The 12,176-nt window shown below is 44.5% G+C and overlaps 1 protein-coding gene across 1 annotated transcript in view; it reads left to right on the top strand.

Moving 5' to 3' along the window:
* CSMD1 (CUB and Sushi multiple domains 1) overlaps positions 1-12,176 on the top strand; it is a 1,645,367-nt gene that overhangs the window by 1,410,816 nt on the left and 222,375 nt on the right. Inside the window, exons 34-35 of the mRNA XM_040490416.1 lie at positions 883-1,007; positions 1,367-1,463. Coding sequence (XP_040346350.1) covers positions 883-1,007; positions 1,367-1,463 — 222 coding nt within the window. The remainder of the gene's footprint in view (positions 1-882; positions 1,008-1,366; positions 1,464-12,176) is intronic.

The following is a 12,176-nucleotide window of genomic DNA, read 5'->3' as shown; positions in this document are numbered from 1 at the left end:
ACAAGGCTGTTCCCTCCAGCTTCACAGCTGGACGAAGCAGCTTCCGATGCTCACGTCGAGTGTGCACAGCCTGATCCCGCTCCAGACCTGTTCAAAAAGCAACGTGTTTCCTCTGAAATAGTGGCGGAGCGGCTCCACGCTAAAAGTCACTGTGTCTCATGAAACAACTCATTAGATTCACGAGGATGAAACACGTTTTGTTGTCCAAAACCTATCAAGTACGCCATTAACTCTCAAGCCCTGGGTATAGAGCATCAATTCCTTTTGGGGAAGAATCGTTACAATGTTGATTTGCTGTCTCGTAATGTCGTCTTAATAAATTTGTGCTGATGAAGGCTTGAAAATAACAGGTTAATGCCGCCCGAATACCAATGGCCTTGTTAGTTATAGTTTGTTTGTTTCATGTTGCGTGACAACCTCGAGAGCAGTCGCGATGAAGTCTTGAATTCACTTGTACGTTTTCAGCGTCTCTTCTCCCCGGATTTGCTCATAAATCCCCTTACTCTCATTTGGGGTTGCTTGTCTACATATGGAAGGCAATAGTCTGCAAAGCCCCTTAAATCATCCGGATAAAATTATTCTGAACAGGATTCACTTCTGAGATGTCACTGTCAGGTACAGCCCCTTCTTAGCCTGAAGAGGTTTGCTTTTAGACACCAGATCTGTAAACCTTGGTACTCTGGTAGGCAATAATCAATGATACTGGGAATTGGTAAGAGGATAGACTGAATTTGACCTTGGCCACCACATGCCATTGAAAGGACCATACTCCGTGTCAAATGTCTCTTAATATCTGATCACACAGCAAAGAAACGCTAAGCATGAAATTAATGCTGTCCTTTGCTGTACTTTATTTTTATGAGATACGGTTCTGTCTTTTAGTCCCCTGCAGTGGCAATTTCACTCAGCGCAGAGGTACAATTTTATCCCCCGGCTATCCTGAACCATATGGTAACAACTTAAACTGTATCTGGAAAATCATAGTTACGGAGGGATCAGGAATCCAGGTAAGCCCCTCTAGCCCGGAGCGCCTGAATGCACGGGGCTTGCTTTCTGTGTTTGTTTTCTTGTTTGCGTTGCTTATTTTTAAATACTTAAACCATAACCTGTTTCCCTTTTCTTACTTCTTCTACAACATGTTTCTAATCACATTTCTAAACTTGGGATTAAAAACAATAGATTTGGGGGCTAAAAGCTGCCCAAAGTGCCGTTTGTAGAAATTTGCAAATGTCGCTTCGTGGTTTATTTTGTGGGGTTTCACCTTTCTCTTTGGTGTATGTATTAAGTTTCAAGGAAAAACCCTGCATGATCAGGCAAATTTCTTTAAACCGAAAATACTTAGTGACTGAACACTGTTGTTTGCTAGATTCAAGTGATCAGTTTTGCCACGGAGCAGAACTGGGACTCTCTGGAGATTTACGACGGAGGGGACATGACCGCGCCCAGGCTGGGAAGCTTCTCAGGTACGATGACACCAGTTCCCTCTCGTCTTTGTGAATCAGAATCATCAAACGCTAACGAAATGAGCAACAGCCACAAAACGTTCCATGTAGACGTTTTCCTACAACACTCGTGCACATCCACATTCGCTCATCTAGTGTTGATAGTCTCAGAGCGAGACCACAGGTGAGCCAAGAGACAGCTTTGTTCCCAGTGAGCGGGACTCACGCTGGGGAGGTAGCAGGTAGACGGTGTTTGCATGTGACAGTCTGAGGCCGGGGGACGAGGGACCCAGGGGTAGTAATGGCAGGTAGGGGTGAAGCAAAGAGTAGGTCACAGTTCACAGTTCCTGCGAAGACATGTGCTGAGATCGGGCCGTCCAGGAAATCGTGCTGCAGCTTGGAGCTTCGAGGCCTGAGATCTGTAGTGCTTTGGGATCCGTCAGGTTTGCAGAGCAGCTCCGCCCTTGACAGCAGATGTCACCAGACCTGAAGTGTAGGCAGCCCCCCCTTGCTCTTTCTTCCACCTGCCGGGTCCACGGAAACTGCTTCCGGGTTGGCCTTGGCGTCTCCCTCCTCGCCCTGGCGGTAAGCAGTACTGTCCAGCTCTCTCTTCCCTTTCGTTTCTACTGGGAGGTTATCTTGTTTCCTCCGCCCTGAACAGCACCAACGTATCAAAATTCCCGACAGAGGGGCGCATGGGTGGCCCAGTCCGTAAGCATCTGACTCTTGGTCTTGGCTCGGGTCATGATGTCATGGCTTGTGAGTTCGAGCCCTGTGTTGGGCTCTGTGCTGACAGCGTGGACCCTGCTTAGGATTCTCTCTCTCCCTCTCTCTCTGCCCCTTTCTGGCACTCTCTCTCTCTCTCTCCCTCTCTTCTCTGTCTCTGTCTCCCTCTCTCTCTGCCCCTTTCCGGCGCTCTCTCTCTCTCTCTCTCCCTTTCTTTTTTTTTTTTTCCCCACGTTTATTTATTTTTGGGACAGAGAGAGACAGAGCATGAACGGGAGAGGGGCAGAGAGAGAGGGAGACACAGAATCGGAAACAGGCTCCAGGCTGCCCAGAGCCCGACGCGGGGCTCGAACTCACGGACCGCGAGATCGTGACCTGGCTGAAGTCGGACGCCTAACCGACTGCGCCACCCAGGCGCCCCATCTCTCTCTCCCTTTCTTCTCTGTCTCTGTCTCCCTCTCTCTCTGCCCCTTTCCGGCACTCTCTCTCTCTCTCTCTCTCTCTCTCCCTCTCTTCTCTGTCTCTGTCTGTCTCTCTCTCTCTCAAAGTAAATAAACCTTAAACAAATTTTAAAAATCTTGACAGTAGCTGTTATCAAGATCACCGTCTTCCCTGTCGCCATCATCATCATCACGACCTTTACTGAGCCCTGATAGGGCCAGGCTAACAGAGTCCTAAAAATCGCACTCTGCGCCAAGTGCCGTCCTTGCCCTTGTCTTACAACTGAGGAGCAAAGACCTCCACGTTTCAGAATTAACCAGGATTGCACAGAAAACTAAGAGCTTTTCTAAGAGTGCGACCGGCCCCACAGACTGCTCCTTGTGTGGCCCTGGCCCGAACGACGTCTCCAGCTTATCTCAGCCGCATCGGGAGATACCTCCATCCTGTCACTCAGCAGGCGCCAAAAGAAAAGTGGGTGACGGGCAGGGTGTTTGCGGTGCGCGCCACAGCTGTGATCTTACCACGCGCTTCTTAAATTACTCCAGAGTTGTCTCTGGCTGTCAGCAGATGAAAGCATCTTTTTACGGGGCCATTTAAAGTTTAGTGTGAGACAATGCCAGTAGAAGGTATCTCTCCTCACACGCCACCGGTGTTGGTCTGTCTTTGCATGGTGCATCTTTGGGGACGTTTATGTGCGACTGCCCCTTCCAGACCTGCACGCTTCATCTGCTGTGCTGTCTCCCCTGGAAAGGTTCACGTCCTGCCCCCACCACATAGCGCTTGTCGCAGTTCAGCTTGGCCTGCGACTTTTTACACCGCCTCCTATGTGTCAGTATGATGCAGATATCAGGCACCATGTTTGTTGTTGGGAATAAAAAAGTCTGTCACTAAAAACAACACACTTGCACATCCGTATGCAGACGGCAAAACGTAATAATGTTCATAATCATAATCATATACGCTTTCATCAAATGTTCATAATCATAATCATATACGTTTTCATCATATATAAATATAATGTAACCTAGTAATACCTGTAACTCTTGGCAAAGATGTAATACCACAGGCAGGCGTTGGGTGGCGAAGGAGGTCAAAAGTTGCATTTGCCTAGGATTTGGGGGAACAAACGAAGAAATATCTTAATGGATGGCATAAAATATCTGGGGAAAATTATAACATCTTAACAGATGAGTAAAACATGGGCAGATAAATCCAAGAGAGAAGAAATGCTTCAGGCAGTGAAACCCTGTGGTTTAGTGTGTCTGTCTATTATACAGTGAACCCTTGAACAACATGGGTTTGAACCACAGGGGTCCACTTATACATGGAATTTGTTCAATAAACGGAGAACAAAACGGTAAACATACTTTCTCTTCCTTACGGTTTTCTTGAGTAAAACTTGCTTCCAAGGTATATCTTTTGCGATTTTTTATCTGAAGTTCAAATTTCATCATTCAAATCTATTTTTTATGTATCAACTAATGTACATCAGCCTGGATTAAGCCTTCTCTGGAATAACTACTGTCCCCTGTGTGTGAACTTAGCTTCAGATGTGTGATGTTATATTTCTTAGTTAATATTAGGAATAGGTTGACTTCTCAAAAAGAAGGGTTTAACCTTGAACGAATTTTTCCACCTAATTGTCTGAGGCACGAGTGTGTTGCTGAACACATTTACATACAACGTATGTACATGTTCTTTGTATACAGCAAGGCAGTTGTATGGTTGATTGACCAAGGTTAGCAGGAATGGCTTCCTAAATGATAGTAAAAACGATAATATTAAAAGAAGTAAACACATTGCCTACGTATGTGGCAAAGAAGAACAATACCAATCTTCTCTTTCTTATTTTAGTTTTTGGAATTAGTCAGGAGAACAGAACCTTTTTTTTTTCTGATATTTCACGTGTACAAATTTAAACCTATTAGGTCAATGGATGTAGACGTCAAGATGCATTTCTAACTAAAAATCGGGTTTACTTTTAACAGTAAACAGTGTCGCTAGCTAAATGTGTAGATGTTGGCTACACCTTTCAATTTTTTTTCCAGGTTTCGATTTCAATTCCAGTTAGCTCACATGGAGTGTGATGTTAGTTTCAGGTGTACAATATAGCCATTCAATATAGCATTTGATTCAATATCGCACTTCGGTATAACACCCAGTGCTCATCACAGGTGCCTTCCTTAATCTCCATCATTTAAAACCTATTTGGCATAAATACCATTGCAATGCAATTCTGAGCACGACCACCAGGAGTTGGCACGAACTGCATGGGTCGAAGGCATGGTTTTCCAACTCCCCTGAGACCCCAGTCCCACGCTCAGTGCCCTTGGACCACCCGCCCTTTGACCGACTGGCTAAACACTCAGGGGTTTATCTTAGTTTGAATCATTCTCTTACATAGCTCACAGGACATGAGAAAGCAGTCTGCTAATAAATAAAGTGTATTTTAAAGTAATCATATCAGGAACAGCCAGATGAAGTGACTCATGGAGCGGCATCTGGGAGGGTCTCAAACATGAGCCTTCCGTGTCCTCAGGACGTGTCACTTTCCAGGCACACCAGTGTGTATCACCAACCTGGAAGCTCTGCTGAGCTCTGCTCTCCAGACTTCCCACTGGGTTTTCATTATGGAGGCACGATCCGTTCAGTCCCTGGCTACAAGATTCGATTCGGTCTTCAGCTCCTTACCCCACAGAGGTTGGGAGGTCAGGCTGACATCATCTGGCTCAAAACCCCAAGCCTTAGCTAAGCGCATGGCTGTCCTTCCCACATGCACAGCCACCACCCTACTTTTTGGTACACATGATCATAAGCAGAGCTACCATAAACTCCGGTGTGGTCTAAGGAGCCCACCTGGAATAACAAAGACGGTCCTGTCAGAACAGTCCAAGGGTAGGGGGTTACTGTCTGGATACCAGGAACAAAGAGCAGACAGTTCATTTACTACACAGAACCACGTATTAACAGCGCGAGCAGAGAATCCACCACTATTTTGATTCTTTATCATTCTGAGATGTCACATATAAAAGGAATAACAAAAAACTACTTAGTAAGGTCTTAAGAAAATATAGATGATGTGTAAGTTTTATAACATCGTTCTCTGTCCTCATAATATCTGCCTTTGATCACAGTATTTTATGATACACGTTGGCTCGAGTGATTTTTATAATAGATGTGGTGGCATAGAGGTACCTGAGCCTAAAACATCTCTAAGATAATCGTCGGTACGTAGCCTGTATTCTTTTCTGAAATAGAAATAAGGGTTCGTCATGTGTCAAGGTTGGGATTAAGAAATTCCTCCGAAAAAAATCATCATGGAGTTTGCTGTTGCTATCAACTGTCTTGCAAAATGTAAGATGCAAACTTCTTGTAAAAGTTCTAACCAAAAATGCAAAATGCAGATGTATTGCAAAATCCCTTGCAAAAATGCAAAGATGTAAGCTTTTAAGAAAACTAATATTAAGTTAAATAAAAGCGGGTGAGCAAGCAATGTGATCAAAAGAAAAAGTCATTAATAAATAACATGTGAAGATATAAATCCAGTTTGAAGTCATCTAATTGGAACTAATAACATGATACATTATTTTATATAATGTCTTCTACCAAATTAAAAGAGTCCGTCTGACAATCTTTTCCCATGCACTTAGATTGAACTTCTTTATACTTAAAATCAATTGCATTAAATAATATACAGTGTTATGCCATATGCAAATATATAATAATATTATGATATTGCAGACACACTTCTTTCTGAAGTTAAACAGACCACTTACATCTTGTGGTTTAATATTCCAAGGTTTATGTATTTTTGAGATAACCTGATAATGTTTGAATGGGGGTGATTTGGTTGTTTCTAAGACCTTCTCACCTTCCAAGAGAATAGCATTTTTTTTGTGAGTGAGCCTAGTCAACCACATCCTCCTCCTCTGGGCTGCCTTCAGCCTTTGTCACAAATGCATATTGTGGGAAAAAATACCAGTGAGAGCCACGTTCACAAGTTCGGCATTTTTTACAGTTGTAGCCATGGTGAATAACAAGGGTAGGTTCAATGGAAAGAAATAATTCGTGGTGTATGAATGTGCCCAGCTGAAAAAATAATCGAGAAAATTCCTGATCTACACATACATGACCATAGTCCCCCCTCACCTGTACTTTTGCTGTACGTGGTCTCACTTACCCATGATCAGCCACGGCCCTGGAAGAAGACGATCCTCCTTGTGACGTATTATCTGAAGGTCAATGCTGACCTATAGCTATATATCACATGCCTGCATCATGCACCTGACTGTGTCCCACCAGGTGGGCATCTTACCGTCTCGCACTATCACAGGAGGGGAGCCTGCAAGACAGTAAGATATTTTGAGGGAAAGACCACATTCGCATAAATTTTACTATGGCACCTGTTATAATTACTCTGCTATTAGTTGTTGTTAATCTCTTACTGTGCCTAATTTATAAGCCACACTTTATCATGGGTGTGCATGTATAGCAAAATGCATAGCATACACAGGGTTTGGTACGTTCCGTGGTTCCGGGCTTCCGGGGGTCTTAGAATGTACCTCCTGTGGATAAAGGGGACTCCTGTGTCCTATTTTATGTAATATGGTGACGGTGGAGAAAGTGCTTCTCTTACATAGTTGTATATGGACCCTTTGGCTTCTCTGTTATTTTACTTACTGCTGCCCAAGGGAAGAGTAGTGCCCTTTCTGATGGTGAGAGCCTCTCGCTCTTGGACTCGGGTACGTAATGAGCACACCGCTGTGGAAAGGAATGACATCACAGTCATTAGCACTCATTCATCCTCGGAATAGTGGACCAGGCAAGGCCTGTGTGTCTCTTTCCTTCCCTATGATTTGGCCGAGACCAAGTGTGCGAGGGTTCTTCTGTCTTTCTACCGCGAGCTTTGGGGGAAATTAATCTTGGGTTCTGATTCCTAGCCCACTGTTTCTCTCTCTCCATCTCTCTCTTTCTGCACACACACCGCTCCAAGTGAGTCCCAAGACAGACGCTGGTGTGGCCCCTCATGCCTCACCCACACACCGTCGGAAGCCCGGCTCCTTTTTCGTTTGAGGGGTATGTGGCATTTGTCCGGATTTAAAAAGAAGAGCTTTATTTTACTTCTGGCTATGATCTTCTCTTTATTCACTATCGGACAGACTCCTGAGGCCATGAAGGATGAATGGTTTCAGACCCAGTGCACACAGCAGGGTATCTTCCTAGCTGGAGTTAATTTTGTGAGGGATGGCATGACTTTTAAGGTTTCATTGTGACTGCCTTTCTTTTCCCATGTGCTTGCTGGGTGTGTTTGGAACAGTCGGGACCCCACAGAGTGGATGAGCGAGATGGTAGCTGGTCAGGTCAGAAGGCTGGGTACGTACGTGGGAACTGAGGACCTGAGTAATACAGTGACGGCAGTGAGAACCAGGTTTCTCCGTATTTGCTAAAGGAGTTAGAGACCTGGAAATGAGGCAGGCTACTTGGATTTGAATTAGAGGTCGCAGCGCAAACTCGTGGTTTTAGTATGTATAGATGAAACTACACATGTAAGCCCGCGTGTGCGTGTGCGCGTGCGCGTATTTCCCACCTCTGTCTTTTGGCAGATGTCATGCGGCACCCCGGTAGCCAAGAACCCCTCTGGCACCCAACGCTGAGTTTCTGGATATCAACTTAATACTGTTTTTCCCTAGAGGAGCAAATATTCTCAGAGAAATGAAGCTTCATTTTTCAGGGCTCTGGTAGGAAAAAAAATCACACACACACACACACACACACACACACACACACACACACACTGAACTGCTGTGTATAAAATAGAAATCTATGAGTCCATCCCAATATAAGTAGCTACATGCATAAACGAAATGAATGAAGAAGAACGATTTCCCTCCCAGCACGCAAACTAATACGTCTGGATGGAAGGTGGAATGGGAGGATCATCATTTGGCAACTGCTCCAATGACAGGCAATTCAAACTGGAACATCCATGCGTGCCAGAACTTCTGGGCCGAATTCTGATGAGAAACGGCGCATCCACGGTCTCGTCGCATCTCCCCGCCTAATGGGTTCTCACTGAGAGCGGGAGAGTGGGAGCTCCGGAGGGGAGAAGCCCGGCAGATTCCACTCTGGCCCAGCGTCAGTGGTGGGGCCGCCAGTAACGGACGTGGTATGAACGGGTGTACTGATGGACCCGCTGTCAAAGCAAGCCGACATCCGAGAGCTTGATGCCTCGTGGGGCTGCACCTGCGCTGCTGGAAAGCACCCCCGTCCCGGCCCATCTAACACCAACGTGATGCGCCGAGAGCAGGGTTTGGAGAAACTGCCCCGAAGGAGCCTGTGCAGCCCGAGCACAACAGCCCCCTCGCACCCCCAAGACCGATTGTGGAGCAGATGAGACAACCAGGCAGGAATACGGTGTCAGCTTTTAGCATTCTTGCCAAAAATGCATAGGCCAAGTCGAATAGCAAAGACCGTCAACCAGACAGACTCAAGTTGAAAAATATTCCACTCAAAAAACGTGCCTGTGTTTTTGGAAAGTATCGAGTTGTTAAAGGCGTGAAAAGACTAAGAAACTCTTCTGGATCTACAAAAGCCAGTCTTGGGGGAAATCAAAGGAGATCTGTGGATTGCGTGTTTGGAACTTCCGTGTCTGTGTTAGTTTTTCCTTGATTTGAGATGTTCTGTTGTAAGGAACACACACTGAAGTTTTACAAGAAACGGGCCATCACATCTGTGACTTACAAATTGTTTAGAATAAAATAATGTATGTACACACATATATAAATTAGTAATAGAGATAAATGTAATTATTATGTAGTATAGAAAGATACAGTGGATATGTGGTGTTTTCGTGCTATATTTGCACCTTTTTAATGTTTATTTATTTATTTTGAGAGAGAGAGAGAGAGAAACAGGGAAACAGAGAGTGAGTGGGTGAGGGGCAGAAGAGAGAGAAAGAGAGAGAGAGAGACAATCCCACACAGGCTCCACATTGTCAGCACAGAGCTCGACGTGGGGCTCGATCCCATGAACCATCAGATCATGACCTGAGCTGAAATCAAGGGTTGGACCCTTGACCAACTGAACCAGGCATCCTGAATCTTTTTGAGGTACAAATGATTTGATTTTTTTTTTAATGATTTGAAATTTTTTAACAGGAGCTTTTTAAAAATTTTATATGGAAAAAGGATTATGAATCAGTCTTAACATTTCAATACTTTTAGAAGTATAATCAATATTTAAACTCTTTATTTCTATGGTACTTTAAAAAATATCTATAAGAGAATATTGAACCCATTTTAAAAGTTTGTTATTGAGTAAAAACAAACAAGAACGAGTAGTTGTTAAAGGTACACATTTTGGGAAAAACAGTTGGCTTCTTGAATGAATTGAACTTTTTAAAAAAATTTGTTTGAACAGCCATATATATACATTTGTATATATGTATATATACATATGTATACGTATACATATGTATATACATGGCTTGTGTTCTAAGCCATCTACAGTCATTTTTGGAAGTAGGCAGGCTATAAATTATAAATGAATAGAATAGATCAAAATTCATACCAATTTGTGCTGAGAGTAGAATCTGTAGGGCTGTAATACCATTTCTCAGTTTTCTGTGTTAGGTGTTGCTCTATCTAGGTCACAGTAAAACAATATGATCAAAAATATACTGCCTGTGGCAACACTTTTAAAAACATCTCCCAGCTGGGTTTTGTGTGCTGGGAATAACTTCCTGTCTAGTGCAGTCTAGAGAGGCTCCCGTGGGCGCTCCTTCACGGCAGGTGTGGCTTGCCCTCCCTCCCGCTGGGGCCAGGTTCTCCCTGCACGGCACCCTCCCAGGCCTCCCTCGCTAATTGGTACCCGTGTGTCTGGTGTGCTCCCCGAGGCGTCAAGATCTGGCATCTTTTGTAGAGGAGCGAGTGGTTATATGTCATCCTAGAGCTACAAACAAAGTCATTCAGGCCTTGCTACCATCAGTAATAACACGTAGAGGGAACCTCACTCACACAGCATTGTCACATACGTGGCAATTTATTACTCACATGTAAGGGACTTAATATCATGTTCATTTTAGGGGCACCCAAGTGGCTTAGTCCATTAAGCATCGAACTTCGGCTCAGGTCATGATCCCGTGGTTTGTGAGCTCAAGCCCCACGTTAGGCTCTGTGCTGACAGCACGGAGCCTGCTTGGGATTCTTACTCTCTTCTTCTCTCTGCCCCTCTCCACTTGTGTTCTATCTCTCAAAAAATAAACAAATAAACTTAAAAATACATATATCATCTTCATTTTACGGAACTGGAGCATATTAAGATGTTTGCGGTGATGAGCTAATTTGTGTCAGGACTCAGGCGTGGAAGCAGGTTTTCTGACCGCACCGTAACTCAGCCAACCAAAGACAAGCAAACCAAAAAGTTGAACAATGTACAGTAAATACCTGTATGTACAGATTCCTCTCCTGGGCCCTGAAGGCTGTGAAGTAAATTTTGGAAAGTAGAAGTTAGGGTCTCGTCTCCCGAAGAGAGCAAATTTGAAAGAACTGAACCAAGCAGGAAGCCCTGCAGAGGAGTGTCGTCCTACACGTGAAGGCAGAGAAAAGCTGTGTTGCTACAGACGAGGGCGGCCTGGGTGGTATCTAGAGGAGAGGGTAACTGGGTCGTTGTCTGGTCTTTGGTAGAAGATGCATGGGCGGGAAGCAAGGAAGGGCAGCACTGTTTAAAGTAAAGGAGCCTGAGTCGGGGCATCTGGTGGCTCAGCCAGTTGAGCGTCCAGCTCTTGATCTCGGCTCAGGTCTTGATCCCAGGGTCGTGGGATTCAGCACCGTGTTGGGTTCTGCGCCGAGCATGGAGCCTGCCTGAGATTCTCTCTGTGTGTCCTTCTGCCATTCTCCCCACTCATGCTTTCTCTCCCTCTAAAATAAATAAATATAAATAAAAATTAAAAATGCAGCAGAAAAAGTCATCGGTTACCCCAAATTGCAGGTAAAACCAGGCAGACAGTAATGCAGATCCTGTCATAGCACCTGATTTGGTTAGACTAGTTAGATCAATGGTAAACATGTCATTCTTTCTGCAAAGATTATCTAAAAATACAAAACTGGTACTTGTTACGGCAGCACGCTTACTAAAATGCTTGTCGTGAAGGGCACCGGCTGGTGTGGGAAGTGTTGAATCACTATACTGTACCTATACAGAAAACACTGTATGTTGACTCTCCTGGACCTGAAATATTTTAAAGTTGGGAAACCACTAGAAAAAGTACATGAGAACACAAAAATAATACCAGAGAGAGAAGACAGCAAACATCATACACAATGAACAAAAATGGGTAAAAATCGGTGTTTTTGGTGGAGGTCTCTTTCTTGTCTTGATGTGGACAGGTCTTGAGTCAGGCCAACAAGTGGGTGCCGTGGACGCCTTCCTCCCTCTTCCTCCTGAGTTTCTCTCTGAGGCCTCTTCTCTCTGACCCAAGTCAGCATTATCTACAATAACCAAGATATGGAAGCAGCCCGAGTGTCCACCCATAGATGAATGGATAACATAGATGTACACACACATATA

Source organism: Herpailurus yagouaroundi, unplaced genomic scaffold, assembly GCF_014898765.1.
Source record: "Herpailurus yagouaroundi ecotype Mexico unplaced genomic scaffold, PumYag 181, whole genome shotgun sequence".
Classification (NCBI taxonomy): Eukaryota; Metazoa; Chordata; class Mammalia; order Carnivora; family Felidae; genus Herpailurus; species Herpailurus yagouaroundi.
Note: the sequence above shows the minus strand (reverse complement) of the source record. Positions and strands in the feature narration are given on the sequence as shown.